This window comes from Rhopalosiphum maidis, chromosome 3 (genome assembly GCF_003676215.2).
Source record: "Rhopalosiphum maidis isolate BTI-1 chromosome 3, ASM367621v3, whole genome shotgun sequence".
Lineage (NCBI taxonomy): Eukaryota > Metazoa > Arthropoda > Insecta > Hemiptera > Aphididae > Rhopalosiphum > Rhopalosiphum maidis.
The window spans coordinates 71,150,356-71,176,563 of NC_040879.1; the positions used below are offsets into that span (position 1 = coordinate 71,150,356).

General features: G+C 26.3%; 1 protein-coding gene across 1 annotated transcript; it reads right to left on the bottom strand.

The window, feature by feature from the left end:
* Positions 1 to 40: 40 nt before the first annotated feature.
* On the bottom strand, positions 41 to 24,582 carry LOC113558238. The gene is made up of 4 exons (XM_026963724.1): positions 24,449 to 24,582; positions 24,135 to 24,387; positions 23,875 to 24,067; positions 41 to 102 (listed from the first exon to the last, which is right to left on the bottom strand). Exons 2-4 carry the CDS (start codon positions 24,345 to 24,347, stop codon positions 41 to 43), a joined length of 468 nt encoding a protein of 155 aa, XP_026819525.1. The 5' UTR covers positions 24,348 to 24,387; positions 24,449 to 24,582.
* Between the last annotated feature and the right edge of the window lie 1,626 nt (positions 24,583 to 26,208).

Sequence of the window (26,208 nt, forward strand, 5' to 3'; positions counted from 1 at the left end):
ATTCAATGTATCAGGTATAAAACTTCAACAGAAGTGTGTATTAAATTGTTAAAAATGGTGTATCAATTTTAAGCAATGTGCCAAATTCTGTCAATGAACTTCCTACAAGCGCAAATAGTACAATAATTTAAATACAACTTAAAAATAAAGGACTAATAGATTTAAAAGAAATTTTGAAAATACTTCTAGACGACAGTGGTAATTTCAACGATTTCTGTTTCAAATTACTCAGTGGATGTATTAGCAAATTTTAAATAAGCACTAATCACCAGTGTTGACGTTGAACACAGTTTTTCATCTAACAAGACTACATTGTACCACATATTATTTACTTGTCTACTTTTTTTTATGAAAATCTAAATAAAAATAATAACTAATGATCAGTGATAATTTAGATAGAATTTAATAAAAACTGAAATTTAAGTATGCATTTTTTGCTTTTTTTTAGTCCATGTTCACATGCATATTTTACAATTAAATCACATATAAATCCGGGTTTTAATTATAACATTTGTCCGTGTTTTTGTGAAAACACTTCAGAAAAAAATATATTGGTTTTCCTATTAAAATGTACAAGTATTGACCGCTTTGACGTTTTATTCCCTTAAAACGTTGTTTTTTATATGTACAATTTATAAAAAAAAAAAAAAATTTAATTAATAGAAATTCTTTGTTTAAAGTTTAATATATAGGTAAATTATGAAGTATTCTTATTATTATCATCATAATTATACTGTGATCTACAAATAATATGTTGTATATATTACCAGGACTATGCTGAGTAAGCAACAGCATGTTTTTATATGCTACATACAAATAGTTATAGAGAATTATGTCCACAACTTATAATATACTGATGAAAATAATACTGTTTTTATTTTCCATGTTTTTGCATAAAATGAACTTTATGGATATTTTTGCAAATTTAGTATGATCGTATTTATTATATTTGAGCCCGTAATAGATTGACTTCTTTGAGTCGTGAGCATGTTTTATTCTTGGTTTTCACAAAAAGAAGACAATTTAAAGAGTAGTTTAACGTTAGCACAAATTATTCTTTTATTAATATAATATGCGCCAACTACATCATGTGACATTCAAAGAAGCTTCAGCCAATACAAAACAATAGTACATACGATCCAATCATATATATTTGAAAATTTAAAAATAAAATATATTGTTGTAACAAGTATTACACATACTTCTACTGTTAAATGTGAATAATAAATTGTATTACTAAAATAATAATTAATAAATATGCTTGCAAAAAATAAAATAATTTTTAATCTAAATTATATAATATAAAAATTTAAATGCTTATTTTTGCATATTTTATATTTTTTTATTACATATAAATCTTAACCCTGTATATTACAAATATAAAAAAATTTGTTGAAAACACATTTCAGCCTCGATTAGGGTACACACTTAGTACTATAAATTCTATCCACCATAACTGAAAATCTGATATTTATGAGATTATCATTTAAAAATATTTATTCTAACAGAATTATGTTTTATATGTTATATTATGTTTAATCTAATAAAAAAAAAATAGAATATTTTTTTGTAAAAATATAAACAGTTATAAAATATTAAGTTTGCGAATGGCTAAGGCAGTTGTATAGCATACTTATAAAAGAGCAGCCCTAAAAACTGTGTTGTATGACATACTTTGTGTAGTAAAAAATTTAAAAATGCACTTAAAAAAATGTTTTGCGTTATTACTTATGTTATTAATGAATGAAATAAAATATTACTTATGATTTCTTCCTTTGTCACAGAAGGTGCTAATGTTAATATTGGACTATGTGGTTACTGTCAATAATTCCAATCCACACCTAACTGTTTTATGGTTAAATAAGAAAGATAGGCATAACAAAAAACATACTAAAGCTACTAAAGAAACCAAAATTTATCAGAAATTAATAACTCATTTAATGTTTCAATTGTTAAGATATTTAAAAATAAAAATTTACAAGATGTTGAGAAGTTGTTTTTTTAAGTTCCTTTATATTTTGGTAAAATATTATAGCACTATATTTTAAGTATTTGCTTTATTTATATAAATAAACTAAATGGTTATAAGTTATAATTAGGGCTGGGATTTGTATGCAAATATATATTTTTATTAAAACATGATTAATTTATTTCACGTGATTTGCAATAAAATAATATATATTTTATTTTACATATTTTTACATATTTCGTCATAAACACATATTTTAACATTATTTGTAAAATGTCTGAATTTTTTTTTACATATTTCGTAAATTTCGACAATTTGGGTGGTTTAGTAATATTATACATTTAGACTTCGATATTTAGAGTACTCATGAAAATTGTAGGCGAATAATGCATACAGGAAATAAGTATATGAAAGTATTAGTTAAGCTTGATTATAGTTTATCTTTTTTGTTTCTGTTCGATAACTAATGATCTTAGATTGTACATTTGTACTTTTTAATATTCAACAATTATTAGTCAAAATATATTTAACAATTTTCAATTGTGTCAGTACTTGCGTTCGCGTATTTTTAAGGTGTTTTGATTTCAATGAGATATATCGAGATGTGCGTTTAAGAATTTCAAGAACGCCGATAGAATCACTCCGCGAATACTCCGATACTCCGATAGGGAAATAGGGACTTAAAAATTACCTGTAGAACACAAAAACACTGTCCGTGTGACCGTGAAATACGCGCAGGATCACTTAGAACAGCATTTCATAATTACAAGACCCTTGAGTTTTAAAAATACATAGTAATCGACTTAACTGACTAACTTCCTTAATATAATAATCATTAACATAACGGAGTTAATAGCCGTATTTAATATTTGCTAATATGATAATTGAATGAATATTTTAATATTAAATTATTTCACGGCTTTCTAGCAAATAGTAATGTCCTTTACGGCATGAAAGAAAAAGAATAAGCACCGCGCTTAAAAGAAAAGTAGGTAATACATAATCATGTTAGTGAATTAATATTCAAAGGAAGATAATAGTATTTATAAAAAAATAATACATCAATTTGTCTAAAATAAACTTAAATTAAATAAAAATTTAAGGTCAAACAATAATACTAAAATATTAAACGGATCACGGCAAATCTTTAAAAATATTAATATTAATATATTTCTAATAAACTAATATTTATGCCAAAATTACACGAAAATCGTACGTATCCTTAAATAAATAAATAAAACGAGTAACATACCTTTTACGATGAAAACGTGGGCGACGAACAAAAACGAAGCACAAATGTCGAGAAGTGCGACTGGAAAACGACTGACGGGTGATGACAAAACGCATGTAGCAGAGCACAGTGCTGGACGGAACCGGTCTACACACAGCGCTCTCTGTAGGAATTCGTATTACTGGAGGGGCCGTCGTAGCGCTCGACACAGGTAGCGGGGACGCGCCGACATCGATTTGATTCATAGAATGCAATCTGGCTAAATGCAGTTTATAAATTATAATATAAATTATACTATTATTATTATAAGTTTCGTTATTTTTTGGTGCTCATGCTGAGGATGTACTGATACTATAGGTATTTAGTTTCATTTCTCTAACCAATACACAATAGCTATATGCAAAATGCATTAACGCAAAACCATTGTTTAGGTTTTTGAATAATATTAGTAGCAAATTACTTGTAAAAATTACAATATAATATAAATAGTTAAAATATAATAGAAAAAATACAAAACCAATACGTTAAACCTTTAAAAATATTATTATCTATGATTTACCATACTTCAATACTAATGAAAAATTATAATATACAATATTTCATAAAAATATTATTTCGAATTAAGTATTTTAAATGTTATTAAATTACCGTTCATTCATTACATGTATGACCTTATAAGTTTACACGCATTAAAAATTCTACTAATATAATATAGTATATTATAATAGATATATGTATACTAAAAATTAAAAACAAACACATATTATACCTCAAAGTATACACTAACACTACATCTTATCGCATGTCTACTTTTCGCGGATATCCGCAATAAAAGTATTGACGATAAGATATTATATGATATTCAAAATGTTTTATTAGCCGTTGTATTAGGTTATTATATTAATAATTTATAATTTCGTATTGGAAAATAATTTTAGATTCAGAGCCGAGCGATAAAATGTATTGGTTTTATAATAATACGTGTCTTATGTGTATGTGTGTGTTTTCTGTTTGAGTGTTATAACACCTAAAATACAATGAAACATGTAATTTTCAATTTCTATTGCAATAGAAAACGTATTGTAACACGTAGTGACAAAGTCGAGATCAAGACCAAAACCAAACAATTTACCTTACCGAAAACCAACAATGAGACATGAATACACCAGTTATAAATTATATTAAAAAAATAGTCGAAACTGTGTCTGGATCGACGTGTCTCATTGTCACAATCAAAAAGGACGTTTTGTTGTGTAGTGTACGGTCCGGCAACCCTCACTCAGCCTAACCTATGTCCTTTGTCACGGGCACACGTATAGTTTCTTTTACGTCTCATCGGTGCCATACGATGTTTATCCGCAATAAATAATGTCTCAACAGTGAATGAACGTGTTTTATTCTAATACTCCATTACCTATGTTATTATAGGAGTTTGTTCAAAAGCGTCACTGCGTTAGGTACAGTACTGAAATGTTATTCTCTGATTTTTATATATAGTGTCATTGATGGCCAACAGAGTCACATTCAATTGAACAGATATTTTTTTCATTTATAAAATAGTATACAATTTAATTAAAACTCTGCAGAAGAAGGTCGAAACAAGTCGATATCGCAGTACTTGTATATTATTGTTATATATTATAATAATTGTATCATTTTTTATTTGATTTCTACAAATCGTCGATTGAATTGAATAAAAACTTATAATCTCGATCTGCTGTATAGAATAGATTTAGAGTGTACGTATTTAGTTATTCAGTAGAGACTAAAATATTTACCACTTTTACCCGTGTAGAAGATACATTTGGTGTCTTATACCTACCACTCAGATAATAATAGTTTTACAAATAGCTATAAATTGTAAATTTGATTAGCATTTATCTATAACAAAGGTCGTAGTTCTTAAAATAGCTTATAGAAATCTAATTTTTGTACTTTGCACACGAAAGTTAACAGGAACCAGGAACCACCATATCAAAGATAGAAATAAATAAATATTACAATGTATATAATATATAAAAATAAAATAATAGGTATATAATTATATATATATTATATACAATATATGAATATTAATATTTTATTTTTTTATATAATATTATACATATTGTGACATAATATTATTAACATAAAATTAATATTAATAAATAGATATTCTTGTATTTTAAATAATTTTCAATATTTTATTTAAAATAATTATATGTAACTTTTACTTTTAATCATTTTCAAAATAATATAATTATATAATTGTTATAATTAAAAAAAATATATATATACCAAATTTTTTTTTTTTTTTATATATTATATAAAATTTTGTTTTGGTCGAAAAGGGAATCGGCCTTTTTTAAATTTGGTTGAAAAGTGAATCGGCCGAAAAGGAAAGTGTATGTCTTTAATCGAAAATGGCTATGCCTAATAATCCGTATCTGTGGCGGTGAAAGTGGAATTGGTACAAGTCCCCCCCTGCTGGGCACCGTTGCTGACACCATTTCCGCAACGCACAGTATACACCTAAATGCCCTGCCGCCGAGACTGTCACCACCGTGGCACCGTATATTATATTAACATATTGTAGTATATTTAGTAGTATTTAATATATTTACAGATTGTCCCGTGAGGATTTACCCATTGCGATATCTCCTGAAATAATTGAGCTATCATAATTTAGGTTTTTTAATAAGATTCACAAGGACAAGTGCTACAAATATCTCATGTTTTAATTTATTTTAATATTTTGGTAAGAAAGATAAAATAAATTTTTTTTATTTTATTATTTTCAATGAAATTATTATAGCGTTCATTTTTCTGAAAATATTGACGTTTCAACATTTTAATTCCATATTAATCTCCCGATTTTTAATATTTTTTCTAGTTTCGAGAAAAACTGCGAATTACCGTGTTCGCCGGCCGTACTATACGCGGGCCACAGTTTGATATAGGTACAATGATACCACTATCGGATTAAATAATTCACAGTTTTTTTCGAAATTAAAAAGAATATTAAAAAATTAGGAGATTGATTAATTTAAAATGTTGAAGCATCAAAATTTTCTGAAAAATAGACTAAAAATTTATTATCTTCAATTTTTTTGGAAAATAATTTATATTTATTATATTTTATACTTATAATATACGTATTTTAATATTATAGCTACAGCTAATATATTGTGAATTCGTGAATCTGTGAGGGATTATTAAATTAGAAATAAACTAATGGAAACAGATATTTATAATTATAATACATCTGGTAATTATATGAGTGTATAATATTAGATATTTGTATGTTGATGTAAGTTGAACTTAAAAAGATATTAAGTGGAGTAAGAGGACGCTACACTCGCAATTCGCATGTGTTGTCTCGGTCTTATACAAGTACGACGCGCGACGTAGACAATACTCGTTTACACAGTCTAAGTAGATCTCGCTTAATTTTGGTTCTAGAGTAAGTATACCATAATTCTGTTTGAATTATAATTTACGACTGAGAGGACTACAAGTATTTCTTATTTTAATTTAATTTAATGTTATGGTAAAAACGTTAATATAATATTTTTTTATTAAATTATTTTCAAAAAAAAAATCGAAGATAATCATTATGATGTAGAGTTTATTTTTCTGAATTTATTATTTTCACTAACATCATGATTTTTAATATTTTTTCTAGTATCGAGAAAAATTGTGAATTATTTAATATCATATAATTGTCAGTGTTATCAAGCATGTGGACCGCGGCCATACGCGTAGGCCGCCCATAGATATATAATATAATGTTAATAATATAAAATACGATCGCGACAACGCTACAGTATACACAGTATTATTTGACCAGTGGTCGGCAATCTTTTTAAACTCTCGGGCTACATTTATGAATTGGAAAGAGTTCGTGGGCTGGATAAAAATAAAAATTTTGTATTCTTAAACAATTTACTAAAAACTAAAATACTGTCTAAAACTTTAAAAATTTTGCAATGTATAAAAAAAAAAATTGCCGTTCTACAATATATAGCGGCCAGTGTACATTAGCGACGCTGTCTGACGGTTGCAGACCACTGTTATAGACAATAAACAAAAATCTAAAACATTTTGTTAACAAAAAAAAAACTCAAAATTATTTAACGTGTTAGAAAACTGTTATCGAAATAATAAATTACGATGCTGTAATCTTCAAAGTCTCCTAAATATGTAAAATAAAAATAGTACATTTTTAATCTTCAGTAAGTGAAATAGATCTCACAATAGAATTTGCTATGACATAAACATGACATACCAGGGCCTAAAATTGTGTACAGTAGCGGTGAGTAGCACACACTATGTGTAGTAGAAAATTTAAAAGTATGTAGTATTGCAGTATGTTTTTTGGCTTTTATAAATTTTTATTTGATTAATATTGAATATTGATTATTGAAAATTACTAATTAGCATATATTCATTTAAAAATTGGTCCATATCCACAACCCTATCACAATGGAAATTCTCAATTTTTTTTATAGTTCAATAATGCTGCGTTAGTTTTGTTTGTTCTACTTGGCTTCTACGTTAACGCCGTCTGCCAATAACGATATTTTACCGCATGACGTCGGGATGATGTAGTGGTGTAGCAATCTACGTTAGCAGAACTGTTATATAAAGTCTAACTATATTATCAAAGATAATATGGCATATGAATATAATCTGTGATATAATAGCATATAGATATAGGCCATTAAAATTAGAGAATAAAGTTCATGATATAGGTATATATAAAAATGATTAAAACTGCCAATACCGGATACCTAGCTAGAGTTGTAAGTATGTATGAAAGTGCATTTTTTTTTTTTGGTAATTGTGAAACGTAGATTTGTACATATATAATTTGATTTATGTAACAATAAATCCATATACGAAACTTTTATTTTACATATTTTTACGTTTTTTTGATACTTTAGGACTTTTTAGGTGGTATTTTCCTTTTATAGTTCTTTTTTTGGTATTTTTAATTAAATTCCATTAATTAATATCTTTGAAAACCTTTTGAAAAATTTAAAAAAATGTTTCTGTCAAATAGCATTATTAAAGAATCAATAAATTTCAAAATCAAAATTCAAATTATTTAAATTTTATTAAATAAATACATTTTTATGCATATAATAATATACTAATATCATTATAAATATAAAAATTAAAAACCATTTTAAATGCAAAAGTACTATAATTGTTCACATTTTAAATGCAGTTTTTGCATTTTAAGTGAATTTTATATTAAATTTTTTTAACATTTTAAACGCATTATTTATGGTTTATTAATACATTATAATAAGTATATCAACTCAAGCAATTTTATTTTTAATTTTAAAATTTTTATTTTTAGTCATATAGGTATCAAGAACTTTTATAGAAAATTGTCTTAGATTGTATTTATTATAACTAATTATTAATAAATATCAACTATGCAACGAATTTATATGTGGCTTGTGCATGTGCGCCCGCGTCATTCGACTGCGTCCCGTTTCAACCTTTTATAGCTTTTCAGTATGTCTTTGCTTCTATAAGTCGAATAGGTAAATTTTTTTTTTTACCTTTTTATGTTCCGATTGAGTCCTATTGTATGATATATAAGCATACAATTTTGTAAAACGAATAGTCATAATTAATAATTATTTTGTAAATAATATTAATACAAAAATCAATAAAATTAAGTCCAAATATGTATATAGGAATAAATAATTTTAATAATACATTTCTAGTTGGTGTTATAAAATAATATTAATACGAAAATAAATCCAAATATATAGGAATAAATAATACCTAAGTAACTTGGGTAATGTAACAATATTATTTGTATGTTGTATACTGTTAAAACAACCAATGTTGAACTATACTATATTATTATGTACTACATTTATAATAATAGAGTTAAATTGTTAGTTAACCTAACCTAAGTTGATTGTTGTAAGTAATTCATAATATGTAAATGTATTTCTATCAATAAAGTGAAGTTTTAGTGACACATCTGCAGGTATTTATTTGTTGATAGTTTGTAGAGCTAAACATTTTTGGATTAAAGCAAATGCAATCAAATAGTATTTTGAATTACTTTAAATGGATTATCTAAAGCTATTGGCACAAACACTGTCGACAAGATAATAAAATAAATAATAAGGTATGCTGACAACTGCACACTAATTGAATGTTTAATCGTAGTTATTCGTAAGTACATAGGAGTATAGGTATGTATTTCTTTTTATGTCATATAATAAATTAATATTTTCTTAGTATATGGCACTACAAGTATATGGTCTACTTTAACTTCACGAAACTTTCGATTTTTTTTTAAATAATATTAGTTTATTTTATAAAACTAAAACTAATAAAAGGCTCTTACAGTCTCACAGACACTATATACGTTAGTTTCTTCATTTCACTATAATAATTAACTAATAATTATTAAATTAAATTTATAATTTAAAAATTGATGACTCATAATTTGTTTACTTAGAATCTTTATTTCAAATTAGTCTCAACATAAATTATAAAACAGTCGAGTTTTTAATTTAAGTTTTTTTTGTTGATATATTTGATTTTTATAAGTGTGTTTATAGTGAACGAGTCCCGCGTATTGTTGTTAAGTATCTATAAATTTTAATATATCATAATAATATCATATAAATAAAATAACGTTAATATACACAGCAATTAATTTAATAATTATTCAAATTATGTATCAAACTGATATTTTAAAATACTACATCAGTCTAAAATATTATAAGATAATATTATTTGGATTAAAGATATAGACACAATTAAATAAAGATTAAAATACCATAATGGTACTCCATCAATGATTCACTGTTTAGACATACAATTTTTGTTTGAATTAGTCATAAAATATATTGTTAAAAAAAAGGACATGGGTCATTAATCGGCTGTGTTTTCTTAGTATATCTCGTCATTGAATAGGTCACGATAATTATATTTTTATTTATATTGCTATTACGTACTACTATAGTAAATATTTTAAAATTATCAGTATTAACTGTCAAGTCAATAATAATGTACGTTATGGTAAGAGAAGTCCTTGCATGGACAATTGTTTTGGAATAACAATAAAATTACGTTAAAATAATATATTATTAATATTAGAAAATAAAATAAGTTTATAGGGTTCCGTAAGAACAGCTAAAGAGAATATTTTATTAATTGTTTTTTTTTTTACTCAAAAACCAAATTATTAAATCAGACGTGCATAAATCGAAAATAATTAAAAAAAATTGGACATTTCAAATAGCATAAAAATATATAAAATATTTTTAAAATTAAATCATATCTATAGTAAATGCTTAATTTAAAAATGCTCATTTTATTTGAAAATTTCAAGTCTCTATAGTCATTAAATTTTTAATTAAAATCAAAAAACCTAAAATCGATCTTTCCACAAATTTGTTTATCGTATTAACAATATGTATATCACACAAATTTCTCGATGTACGTGTAGGCTACATTAAACATTACTCATACTTAAATTACGATAAAACGTAAAAAACAAATATTATAATATAATTTACCTCAAAAAAAAAAAAAAAGTAATGCAGTAGCAGTTTATTAATATTAACAGTTTATATTTTTAACGGAAAAATATATAATAATTTAATAAATATCCAATGTTATTATTGTTACACACAAATCTAAAGTTTAATTTACGAAACAATCTATACCTACTTATTAAATTGCTATTCAGGTAGTGGAATATAAACTACTCATTATTTCAAAAAGTATCCATGTTTTTGAAAACATTTTAGTACATTGTTATAAGTTCTTAAAAAAACAACGTTTTTAATAAAAAATTATATTTGTAAATATTTTTTATCCTTATATTTTTTTTTTAGGTTTTTTTATTTTTTTGAATGTCAACATAGTTTTAATTTCATATTCCAAAGCAGAATATTTTCCTAAATATTTTAATACATAAAAATCGAATTTAGGGCAAGTAGTTTATACGTGTTTAAAGTTTAGACAAGTGGACTAGTGGACCAAGATTTTGCGGGTTTACCCCGTACCACTACTCTGCACATTTAAATTTTAAATACTAGTCTTATAAAGTTATAACTAGGGAACGGATTTTATTGTAAATACATATTTTTATTGGAATAAGATATTTTAAATCTAATAAAAATGTGTACGATTTAGATAATTTTAATTTAAATAAACCCAAATTTATTTTACATATTTGTACATATCTTAGTAATTTTAGATTTTTTATTGATTTTCGACGACCTTTAACATCATCTGCTTCGTCTATAACTACAAGAGATGTAATTTTTAATAGAGATATTTTAATAGTAAAAAATCACCAAGGATTTCTGGCAATTGATATTTTCTTGAATATTCTTGATATACGAGTAGTGAATAAGAATTATGCCCCTATCGCATCTGTTATGTGAAACAGTATTTTAGCCAATACAATAGTATTCCAAACCATCCATTTTTTTTATTAGCAAACCTATATAACAACATGTTGTTTCTCATTACTTTGTTTCGGAATAATATTCATGATTTTATGTACCAGCATCATTTGTATTACTTTTATTTAATATTTGTAATTATAAATTATTTATTTTTTTGTAATTTTCAATACTAATAGATACATTTTTCCAATATTTACATATTTTGGATTTTTTATTTCATATTTTAAGAAAAATTAATAAATAAATTGATTTTTTTATTACAATAAAATCCATTCCCTACTTATAACTAATAAACTACTCGCTCTAAATTCGATTTTTATGTATTTAAATACTCAGAAAAATATTCTGCATAGAATATGAAATTAAAACTATGTTGTCATTCAAAAAGTAAAAAACTTATAAAAATTATTTAAAAATATAATTTTTTAATAAAAACGTTGTTTTTTTTACCAGGCGAGGCACCGCCTCACTTGCTTCACCCTCAAAACTGCCACTGGTTAAAACACTTGGTTCGAGTAACTTACACACAAGCACGGTCAGACGCAACGACGTGCGACAAAACGACCCAGATCGGCCGACAATGTCCGAAAAAATATCGGAACGAGGATCAATTCGGAATTGGTCACTCGACGGATCGTAATAAAACGCACCGAACAACACCACTGCGGTGAAGACGCGCAAAACACACGGGCGACGAAAAGTATATACCGTACGTTGCGGTCGACCGTTGACGTGGTTTTGCCGCACAACACTGCGCGAGGCAGCAAGCGGATGCAAAGTTCATAAAAAATTAAAAATAATTTTACCTATATTATATACAAATATTGTGCGGCACGGCGGCCCGCGGGTTTACAGCTACCTGTAACCTGACCTTTCCGTTCGTCAAATTGTATTGTGTTTGATATCGGCGTGTAGATATGAATAATATTGTTTCGAGAAGTTAGACGCACGTACACCGACAACGTGTGTACTCAATATTCGTATTAACATATACTATTATATAGAACTGTAAGCGGTTTTGTCTACGACCGCGCTAACCGAGAAAACTACTAATGTACTTGTATCGGCAAAACCTACTTATTATGTTGCTAAGCAGACGTCGCGGACCGTTACATTTATGGCAACAATTTTCGAAGAAATACGTAAGAATAGTCACCGTACCTATATATGTTTCCGCTTTTCACAGTTACAATGCCATTATACACTCAGGTTACATATGGGTATATGGCGCGTCAGGAGGCATAATAATAATGTTCTCGGTCGTAATACAAACAGTTTCAATGTATCAGAAAAGCAAAAAAATATAGATAAAACATATACTTGACCGAGTTTAATGCACATACTATGCATATTATACATGTATGATCTTAATCCGGAAAGGATTCAGGAGATATTAGTCACATTGTAGCACATGGGCCAATATTCTTTGTACTAAAATTCAACAAAATACATAGACAAGTGTTTAAACACACCTAGGCAAACTTGAGTTGCCGCCCCTTACATGTAAATACTACATCAAATCTATAATACAAAAATGTTAAATGCCAACGGGACATAAAGACGCCAACAGTCAAGCGTGTATATAAATATTGTAGGTACACTCACTAGTCACTACTCCCTGAAATTCAAATTAAATGCTTAAATAAAATATCCATAACGACTAAGATACTAATTACAAATTATTATTAAATTGCATTAATCGCATTAAAGTAAAACCAAAGTACGAGTTTGGTATAAGTACCTAATATATAACAATAATTAATATTACTATAAATCATTGTTCTTGAACTGGCATTTTTTTTTTTTTTTATGGAAAGTTAATTTGAGAATTCAAATTTAATAATCACATATTATTATTTAATGAAGAATAGGTACAATTTTTTTTTCACAAACATTCTTATCAGTTCAGAAAAGCTACTTTTTAGAAAACCTAATAAAAATGAACATTAATATTATATTTAAGTTATGGTAATCGACATGCATCGTAAGGTCTTAATATAATTGTTTTTTTTTTTTTAATTTTCAGTGAAATTATGTATTGCTATTATATATGCTAAAGTTTATACAATGTGGTAGGTAAATAATATAGTAAAAATCCGAAAATAAAAATGTTTAAATGGTATTTTAGTATTTAGAGTAAAATAATAGTTGAGGAACGTCATTAGTAGGTAAGCATAGCTAATGATCGGTCAGTGGCCATATAATAGTTTTTATAGTTTAAGGAATGAAATTATTTATCTAACAGAAGATCATATTATTGACCTCATAGAAGTTGATGAAATCGACCTCACACAAGGTCCTTCTAATAATTGAAAGCGTAGAAAGTCTAATGGACCAACCAAGTAAGACTCATACTTTTTTTTTAAATCATACAGTTTACACAATTAGCTAAATAATTAAATAATTATAAATGCTTATAAAATATTATATTTAAAAATGCTATAATATAAATATAATAATGTTTATTTTTTTTTTTTATGGTTCAGATGTTATTACTACTGAAAGTTTATTACCAAGTAGTTCTTGCCACCCTAATGCTCAACATGGTTTACGCCAGTCAAAAAGGTTTATTTTTAACTCAATATAAAAGTGTATAATTTTATAATGACATTAATATGCTTTTTATTTATTTTTATATGATTTACTTTAGATAAGGACTTAGATCTGCTCCTGAATTTACATCAACACCAGCAATATCTATTATAAGAATTTTTAATGGAGATGATTTGCGACGGTTAAATTATTTTAATGAAATAATAATAGAGACTGCTGAATATATCATGAGTGTAAGTCATATATATATATATATATATATATATATATTATTGATAGTTTAAAATGTTTTTTTTATAACTTACTATTATTTAACAATATAAAAAAAAAATATTTACATTTATCAAATTGGCAACAGAGATAGATTGAAGAAGATGAATACCAAGATGCCTTATCTCAAGTAGATTGTGTTATAAATGTTATAGTCTATTGGCAACAAAATCACACGTATACGTTTCCTCTTAGAAAGGTAAGACGTTTTTATATTAACTGTTATTAATATTTATATATTTGCTTATATTATAATGTATAACAAATAGTTTCAGTAAATTTCAAGTGTTTACAAACATTTAAAAAAATAAGAAGGTATAGATCCTTCACATGTTCCTTTATTTCTACACCAAAAGATACACCAGATTCAATCAATTATAAGGAAATAAATGTCATTGGTAATATTATAATTTAAAACTTTATGTATATTTATCTGTCACTGTTAATGTTACCATTTAGAAAATTTAACAATAGCTAAATATTAAGAGGATGCTAGTCTGTCTTACAAAAGTACAATATAGTGAATATTATGTTCACAATAATCCATTTTACACTGTTATTTTTTAAATTAGTGTGAATTGACACTTATTGTACAATTTAAAAGCAACATTTAATTATTTTGAAGCTTAAATAGGCATTTTAAAAATGAAGTGAATAATTATAATTTTATAATTAAAATATGTTGTATGTTTGTAAGACAAATATAACACACACATTTACATAATAATATAAGATACCATTAATTATACATAAAATTGACCCATGTGTTTTGGATAATGTCATAAAAACTATGAAAGTGATAATTTATATACATTTTTTTTTAACCAAATTACAATTTTGAGTTCAAATAGACCTCGGGCAGAAATATAACTATAAAATAATTCTAAAATCAAAATAGTGATTAATAAACTTGGTTATTTAAATTAAGAGTATTCAATATTTAATATTGATTATGGAAGAAGCAATATCAAAGAGACATAGCTAATCTACTGCAGACAAATCTTCCAACTTTCCAAACAAGAAAGTATTTAGATATAGTAGTTCAAGGTGTTATCTTGAGAAAAATTTTCTGATTTATTAATAGTATACTTGTAAGTATCTATGTGTAATCCAGAATCAGGTCAAGCTAGATTGTTAATTTTTATAAGAATATGATTTAGAATTGTGATGGTTTTTTCTTCGATTTATGACTGGACATTGAAGACTATTTAAAAATCTTTTCCTAAAAATAATAATAGTAAAGACTTGATTATCCAATTAAAATGTAAGATATCATTAAACACAGCGTCATATAATAACAATACGGAATGCAAACTTATATAAATTATTTTTTTTTCTTGATAATAGCCTTAAATTATTTATTCCATTAATTAAGTTACAAAGAATAATTTTACTATACATAATTAGCATTCAATTAAATTAATTTGTACCAAAATAATCTACAAAAAATTGTTTAGTTTATAACACGGATATATCATTATCACTATATTTTCTAAAATTATTAATGTATATCTGTATTTATCAAAAGTACAGCAAAAAAATGCATGAGGTAATTATTGACCCTTTTTATCTATATAATAATTATCGTAAATTCATCCTACAATATACTTTTTACTCTAAAAATAGTATTATTTAAATTCTAAAACACTATAAGTATTCCATACAAATTTTTTGAAAAAAAAAATAGATACTGAGTCTTAACCAGTCTATAAATATTTAACTAATTTTGTATGGAGATAAGATCTTGAAATATATAGAATATAGATGAAGATAAATAATTGAAAACTTTTTATCTAGATATCTACTGAGAAATTATTTTTTTTTTTTTGTAAACTATTCTATTATATTAGTGTTAAATAACAATACAATATCTAGATTTAAAAGCAGTTGTAACATAGTTAATAAACTTTATTTTATTTTAAAAAGTTAATATTTGATAATTTTTAATAAACCATTTTTTATGGTTTATTTACGATAATTCAAAAAGTGAATTTAGAGATAATGGTAAGTAGTATATCTTGTTAAAATTAAGCAAACACAATAAGTATATTGGTAACTGATGTATCATTGAATTCTATTAAGTTTATTTACATATCAACAAGTAAGATTTTTTCAAATCAACCTATGTAATACAATGAATACATGAATACAATATCTAGTGAAATAATAATAATGTATATTTATTAATTGAATATTTTTCAATGATACATTTTTTATATTTATAAGTTGTGACTTGGATTCCAATCAATTAAATTTTTTAAACATTTTTATAATTCTTTGTTGTTTTTTATTTTTTAATAATGCTTTTAAAGTCTGGTTTATTCAACACATAGCATTTAAATAAGAAAACTCTTAAAATTCCATCTTTTTTTCCAAAAATGAAGAAAGCATTGTTGGTGTCTGTAAGAGCCCCTTATAAATTTTAATTTTATATTTTTTATAATAACTAATATTATCTCTAAGAAAAATTGAACATTTTGCGATGGTAAAGTAGACTATATACTTGTAATGCCTTTTACTAAGAAAATATTAATATATTATTTGATATTAAAAAAAAACATAAATATAAATTAATAACTATGATTAAGCGTTCAATGAAGTTTCAGATGTCAGCATATATTGTTATTTATTTTATTATCTTGCCGACAGTGTTTGTGCCAATAGCTTTAAATAATCGATTTAAAGTAATTCAAAATACTATTTGATTGCATTTACTTTAATCCAAAAATGTATAGCTCTACAAACTATAAACAAATAAATACCTGCAGATGTGTTACTAGAACTTTTAATTTTAACAATTGTAAATAAAAACAAATTTTCATATTATGAATTTTGAATTACAACAACCCACTTAATAATTAAATTCTGTTACAAATACTTCTAAATAAACATTCAAAAATCTTTTAACTGAAGACTCTCAAAGCCTTAACCTATTAATTAAGAATATGAATTAAATTTAAACCGGGACCCATTTCATTTTTTGATGTATATAATAATTATAAAACATTTAATAATTGTTTACTTGTTTACAGTATGTTTTCAATGTGGTACATATTATAGTTTAACGCTGGTTGTTTTAAAAGTATATAGCATATAAATAATATTGTATTAACTTTAGACGGTACCCAAGTTACTTATAAGAGATCATTTTTAAAATAAAAATAAAGTTAAGATAAATTGTTTCCCGAGAAACAATGGAAGCATTGATATTAATAATTAATATTAAATAAAATTTTGAAATGTATTAAGAAAATGTAATTATTACTATTAGAAAGAGTATTAATGGACTTTCTAAACTTTTGTTTTAAAAGTAGATTATGAAAAAAAATAATAATTATACCTAATATTAGATATTTATTTAAAAATTATTTTTATTAGCATATTTATTTTATATTATTATGTATGTATTGTGTCATGTTTATGACATAGCAAATTCTAATATGAGATCTATTTCACTTACTGAAGATTAAAAATGTACTATTTTTATTTTACATATCTTGGAGATTTTGAAGATAACAGCGTATCATATTATTTTTCCGTGCATATTATTGAATTTAATTACACAATTTTCTAATATCTACATCAATTCATTTTATGTTTGTTTATTTTGTATGATACATTAATAATGTCTAAGCAGTTGCAATGACAAAATTGTATTTTACATGACTATGGCTTGCGTTTTTTTTTTTTTATGAATATTTGTTTTAATATTTTATTTGCAACAATTACCCAACACAATGTATTTTAGAGGATATATATGTATATTGGTATTTTTTTAGCATTTTAGCAAGTTTTTAAGAGCATATTTTATGGGTTTTACAGCATTTTTCAATTTGAAATGTATATATTATAGATAATAATTATAATTTAAAAATACAACTATCATTTTTACTGATAAAATTCACAACTAAAATAGGTAATATTTTTTATTTACTTTAACGTTGATATCAAAACTGTAGATACTTATAAGTTATAATAAATTAGTAAATATATGTTGCAACGAAAAGTTTCAATTCATTATAAATAATATAAATTAAGCAAATTTTGTTATAATAATTATTATTTATAGAGTATAGTACTAGTAACTTGTACTAGAACTACAACAATTAAAAGCAATGCAAAAATTAACCATTATAATTATATCAAATGAAAATGTAAATTACTACAAATTATTAAAAATTTCTAAATGTACACGTGGGTTCATTAAATGTTACATTATGATAAAACGTAAAAACGAACATTATATATTAGTTTAACTTTAAAAAATATTAACATTAACAGTTTCTATTTTTAACGTATAAATGTATAATAATTTAGTATAATATATCCAATGGTTAGGTATAATGTCACCAGTATAGAATAAAACAAAATTCCCTAATAATGTACACACAATGTTATTAATGTTACAGACTACAGATAATTTATTCTTAAGTGCAAAAAAAGGGTGAACCCCTTAAGTGCTAGTGGTGGGTATAGAAGCCACTTATGGTAGAACGGTAGATGTGCAGAATAAAATTAATGAATTGAACATTATTACAACTGTGGCATTTATAGAAGCCACTTGTGAAATGATGCAGATGGGCAGAGCTATTTTTATCTGAATATGTCAAGTTTAGTAGTCAATTACTATTCTTCTACTTATTTATAACATTTTTGTTTCTATAACCATCAATGTAATATCAACATTTAGATGATGGCTTTAATGCATGCCACCAAACTATAAAGGGTCATGATTTTGCTTTAACATAGAATAAATTAATATCATCATATTTTATGTCATAATAAATTTAATTTTTTTTAGAATAAAAGAATTTCAATTTCAACATTTAAAACTACAGAACACAACGGTTATGTAAATGTATCATTTGTTGTTAAATATATTACATTAAAAAATATTAAAAATAAAATACTTTAAAAAAATAATGCTTACTGATTTATTGTGTGTAAAAGTCATGTTAAAACAACACAATTCGTTAATATCGATACAAAGCATTTGTAACATTGTATAAGGGTTCCTATAAAGTACTTACTTACTCGTTTAATATTCTAGCCAATATTTCGTCAATTTTGAAAAACTGAGAAAAAAATTAACTTTTCGTATTAGTATTTTGTTCATTTTGGTTGTTTTATCAAACAGTGGGACATATTCATGCCAATTTTGATAAAAAATGTGATTATACTGCTATCACAACGTTTTACGAATAACATATGTTCATAAGCACTTCCTCCGAAGACAATTGGATTGGATCGATATTGATAGTAATAATCAAATTATTAATCATTATACCGCGTTTTTTTCACTGATAAGTGATAAACAAGTTGCTACTATATACTATGTCACAGCTACGTGATCTGTAATAGTAATACCATAACAATCCTGCGCATACAGGCTATATTACTGCGGCAACGATCACATTCTCGCCGCCGCCACAGATGCGTGTTATTAGACCTAATATGAAAGAACCTACTCACCCGACATTTTTTTGATTTTGAAATTTAATTGTATGAAGGACGTCCACAGTGCAATTTCTTTATTTTTGAGTTTTTTATTATATGCTCATTCATCAGTATGATGGTATATATAGTTAATTTATATATTTCTTCAAAATGCATAATAATATATTATTAACCATTATTATTTGTTAAAAATAAATCTATATTAAATAATCATAATATTATTTGCATGTATTTTTTGTTAGGTACACAGGAAAATATACTAAATTTCATAATAATAGTAATAATTATATAAAGTTTAATAGTGCATGTTTTTGCATATTTGTTATATAGTAGTTTTTTAGGGTTATTAGCGCATATTATTACATAAAAAAATATTATATTTATGTTGCGCCGCGACCGCTCCTTCGTGGAGGTCGGTTGTACGCCGCGACTTGCGGGGTGTTGGAAATAAGGTTACTCACCGGTTGGTGTCACAATAAGTCAATAATATATATAGACGATTTACAGCACCATGAGCACACAATTATAATAATAATAAATATAATGACAATATAATGAATAATAATAATTAATATTAGGCTCCAGAAATATACAAAGAAATATATAATAATAAATAATTTAGCACATAAATGTTCCATTCATAGAAGGGGGCTTACGATTGATATAAAAAGACAAAACCAACTTTACCACTGACCACGACGACTACAAACGTGACACGATAACGATTGGTTGCGTGAAAAGGCTGCTAAATGGAGTCCTCCACGCTTGAAATGCGACATTGTCCTGAGACGATACGCCTTATGATAATCGCCACTAGGACGGCGGCGGCACACAATATACTTCGGATGCGCGAATATACGTTGTCGATGTAGTTTAAGCTAATTTGCGAATCGTTATTAGTCGCATGACGATAACGAGGTCGGACCGCGGACACTCGAAACCACGCGGTATGCAGGTACGACTTATTGTAGGCGTCGAAACGTGTCGTTCGAATGAGGTTCGATCTAATTAAGCGATCACTCCGTACTATTGCGAATAACGCGAATTTATTAATTTAATATTCGCATGACGATGACGACATCGGACCGCGGAAACCACTCGGTTTGTGCGACTTGTCGTTGGCGAAAAAATATATCGTTCGAACGGGGTCAAACTAGTTAACACAGCGACCTGAATATAGCGAATGACGCGAAAACCGATAAAACGAACGAAAGCGTTCATTGAAGCACGACACTGGTACTCGAAACGGTCACGTAAAAAGATGGCACATACACACTGTGTTGCCGTGCGGCGAGGAGCGACGCGCTAAAGCCGGAAAGGCTCCGCGGAGTCCGAACACTCAAAACACCAAAAAAGAAGAGAGCGACGACGAACAACCGGCCAGCGGTGTAGGCTGCAACTGAGCGGCGGCGTTGACAACTATGCGAACTTTCGCCTTGCAGTCGCACCACCTTAGGCGGACCGGTTGACCGGGTGGCGCAAAGCATATACACGTTCGAACAATTTATTTATTTAAATATTTAAATTCTTTTTTTGTTTCTTATTTTATTTATTTTGCTATTTACAAAATTATAGTATTAGTTTTGATTTATTTTTATTAATTTTGGCCATTTTAAAATGTATAAAAATTAAAACGAATAAAATACACAATGAATTGATGTTTTATCTTATTATTTCAAAATTTGACTATGATATTTTACATTTTGCAAATTTTAAAAATATTAGCAAATATAAATTAATATTTCCAAAATTTTTAGTGAATATTTTTCCAATGTATGAATGCTAATTTATGCAATTTTTATTGTATGAACTTACGTGCCATGGATATTACTATATACATATACAACTGTTGTCAATTTGCAAATTGAAATAATATTGGGTAATAAGCAAATTTATAAAATTGTTTAATGCAAGCCATAAGCATGGAATTATTTTTGTGAACTTTTAAACCATGAATTTATTAGATGGATCAGATGATCAAGATCAGAAAAATAAATAAAACGACTTGTTTTTTTTTTTATATAAGAGCTGCAAACTTCACAGTTAATAATAGTTTTTATACATAAGTACAATTTACATTAATTGTACAATAATAATTGTTAAACGTACTAACAGAGACGACATACCGATGAAGCCCGTACGCCAGTGGTTCTCAATATTTTTAGTACCAGAGCCCACATTTACCCCGAAAAATCTTTCACGACCTACATGGTTTCACTTTTTAAAAAGTAGTTATAAAAAATAAAATTTGTATTATATGAATATGTATAAATTTGTAATATATATTTAGTATTTTAAAGGTTTATAATCAATTTATTTTTATAAATGTACTTTTAATAATTCGGTGAACAGGCACGGCGATATGGGGGGGGGCAAGGAGGAGCTCTAGCCCCCAGAAAACAGTTCAGCCTCTCGCCAGGGCACTACACCATTCGATTGCATTCTCTTACTTCACTCTCACTCACTCACTCTCACTCTTTCAATCTCTCTCACTCACTCTCTCTTTCTCTCTCTCACTCTCTCTCTTTCTGGTTCATTCCCATCATGGACGTAACACAATCGTTCAAAGTTATTATTTTTATGTTTTTGAGTAATCATTGAGTAAATTACCTATTAAAAATAAATAGAGTAATATAGAGATTAATATTTTTTTTGTTCACATAATTTGTTGTAGAGTAAAAAAATAAATAAATATTCATTTGGATGTATAATGTTTTTTTTTTTAATATTTTTAAAGTGGAATAAAAAACCTGAAAGTCAAATGGTATTTAAATATAAAACTATTACGTCAAACCAATTATTCCCAACAATTTTATTTTTAATAATATTTTATTTTTCAGTAATTTATTTTATATTATTTCAGTTAGTTTAAATAATTTACAATTATATGGACGATATTGTCGGCCGCAGACTTGCAGTACCTTATTTTGTTGTTTTATAATTTCCGATAAATTTTGTTGAAAAATTCTACCATTAGTCTGCCCGTAACAAATCTGGGCACATGTAAACTGTGCCACTAGTACCTTTTTTAGTGTAAACGCAGTCAGAAAAGAAAATTACGTAACAGTATAAAATCAAACGACGCAATAAAAACCAATATCTACTTTAGAAATTTCGACCTAATATATAATCGCAACAGATTATGTTAACGTATTAATGTGGCTGCAGAGACTCAGGAACACTGGTGGAGTTCCACATACCGGATACTCATTATAGGTAAGAAAATAAAACTGGCAGTTTTTATATTAGATCTTTTCACTTTTTCTGTTTTCAGTACCTTTTTGTATAAACGGTATTCTAGTGAAATTTACAATTGCCTGTTGAACCTGTATTATAAGCTATAACCGATTATCGGTACACATAGATCTGTGGGTATAAACGGATAACGGTCGACGATCGTAAAGTGACAATTTTATACAATGATTAACGAAACCTATATTGTCGAGTAAAATAATAATGCTTAGCCATCTTCTTATAAATCTTTCACTTTACAGTCGTTTATATATTATACTATATTATATTAGCTACATATAATATTCTTAGTAATAATATGCAAATGTAAATTATTTTTAATAGTATGTATGAGGTATATTACTAAAAGTGTAAAGAATGTATTAATACTTAATAGCAGACATATTAGCACATATTAGGGTCCATTGCCGGTATACGAGGCATATCCGCATATCAATGGCAGGCATCCGCTACACATTAGCATTTGTCCATTATCGGATAAACCATCGCTACTTGAACTATCAATTGAAATTCACGCTGCATAGTATATGCCACCACAATATGAAATCATAAGATCGTAATTCTAATAAAATTAATAATAATAATAATAATAATAATAATAAAAAATATTTCAAAATTTAATTTTATTGCTTTAATTTTGAAAAAAATAATTAAAATATAATATATTCTATGTTAGGAGTTAAATAATTTTCTTATTATACCGTTGGAAACCATATAGGATAATCCCCATACAGAGGTTATCATCTGGACTTTGGTATGAAAATCGTTAATCTCCTCTTCATCCCGGGCTAATAATTCGTATTCAAATTTAAGCTGAAGTAAAACTTCAGCTTGTGTGTAACCCATCAACACATTTATAATATCTTCTTCTGATGATGCTTCTGTTAAGTACTCCTATGCAATTATTTTGTTTTAAAAAATAACTATAAGAGAAATATTATTGTTAGACATTAATACTTACAACATTTTCAGCTCTTAAAATCCTCCCGAGGTCACCTTCAATATCACAATCAACATATTCAATGTAATTAGACCCGTGAAACAGGATGAGACCTACTGTCTGTTCTAAGCCCATCAAATCGAAATGTTGCATTATGTCTTGCCATGTTTCTGTAACCTTTGTATTACGCTCACTGAGATTTAGCTGTGAGCAGTAATTTAGATCGGCCTCCATACAATTTAGCAGGTCCCATATACAATCTATCTCATCTTCACTATAAAAATAAATATTCTTTATTAAAACTTATTCTATTATGATAAATATAATATAATTACATGGTTTCACCATCATTAGAATTATTCACATCAGGGATAAGGTCTTCGTCATCACTATCTTCTTCGTTTTCGTAAACTTGGCTAAATAAATAAAAAATAATAAAATTACATTTTTTCTTCGATATAAAATTAAAAAAATTACCGTATTTCCACGTGTTTGTTAATGATACACGTTAAAAACGAGAAAATCATTGATATGAAATTCATTTTTTATGACAGTTATTTAGATATATATTTGAACTCGTAAAAATATGAAGGTTATTTACTTTGAAATAAACCGAATAACGTAGAGAGAAAAACTGAGTAAACGTAGAAGACGAGTAGGGCGTAGTTAATGTCCCGAAACAGACTGAATAGTCTGTGTTTGTTCATTAGGTCGCCAGCATACGAGGCACATCCGTTAACACAACCAGGTATGTATAAGATATAATACTTAATATATATAGATATAGCACTTAATAGCAGACATGAACCCTGAGCTGCTGCGCACCACCGCCGCCTGAGTCCCTGGTACATAGTCCGCACGCCGCTGCCAACACCAGCGTCCTCTATCATATTTATCACAAATACATTTTATCGGTGTGTGTGTGTGTGTGTTGACACACACACTGATAAAATGGTAAGTAACTAATTTTTTGTTATATTATATACATGCACACATCAATATATCATTCTTAAGACCTGAAGTATATAATTCTAGATCAGCACCTATGTATTTGATTCAGTATTAAAATGTTACTAATAAATTGTATTTCTATAACATAATAATGATTAAATACACCTCTGGAAAAATAAAAGTGAGTAAGGTATAATATGTAGTTGATTACAGTAGAAAATTATGTATAATTAATTTATTGAACTTTAGAAATCAAGTTTTTGTAGCTAAATAAAAATTAAGTTATAATATTAGTTGTAAAACAACAAGATTAAACATTAGAATACATTGTTAAATTTTATAGGTTAGAATTAATTACCTAAATTAAGTTTTGCTTTTGAGAAGTTACTGATATTGTTATATTTAATATCTTATATTTGTATTTCAAGTAATAAGTACATAACCAAAATTTACATTGGTACCGTTTTAATAATTTACATTTTTATTAAATAAAATTAAATAATATGTTAATTATTTTCATAATACCTACCTATGGTTAATCGAGATATCTTATATTACCCTAGCAATATTAATACCTCTATGTTGTGTATATATTATATTAGATGGAGTAATAACTAAAATTTAAAAGTTTATAAAAATAAATAAATATGTCTTATTATACATATAATTATATTATTTTACAGCTAGAAAATAATTATTAAGATTTTTATAAGCATATTAATATAACTATAAAAAGACAATTTTAAAATTGTTTTTAATAATTATTATAAAACATAAACTTAAGTATTATAATAATATTGTTCTACAGCTAGAAGATAATTATTTAGTTTTTTATATGATATACGATATACTTAACTACTTAATAGTTATTACAATATATTATAGCTATATAAATGTTTATAAAGTACATTTGGTATCAAATTAATAGGCCAAAATTATTATGAAATCATAAATTCATTTAAAAAATGGTTACTTTATAGTTACACACGATGGAAGGTCTAAATGTCTAAATAAGAAATTAAAGCTCAAAGTTAGCAAATGTTCTAAGTATAGGGCTAGAAAAAAAACCACTGCCATGATATATGCTAGTTCTGACAGAAAGAACAATTTAAATCAACCAATAAAACATGTTTCTGCAATACCA

Excerpts from the sequence above, each read along its gene's own strand:
- LOC113558238 (XM_026963724.1), bottom strand. The coding sequence starts at position 24,347 with ATGGAGGCCGATCTAAATTACTGCTCACAGCTAAATCTCAGTGAGCGT. Across the intron at positions 24,068-24,134 it reads TTTTAAGAGCTGAAAATGTT|GAGTACTTAACAGAAGCATC; the intron begins GTAAGTATTAAT and ends ATAATTGCATAG. Across the intron at positions 103-23,874 it reads ATCCTATATGGTTTCCAACG|GAAGTTCATTGACAGAATTT; the intron begins GTATAATAAGAA and ends TTGCGCTTGTAG.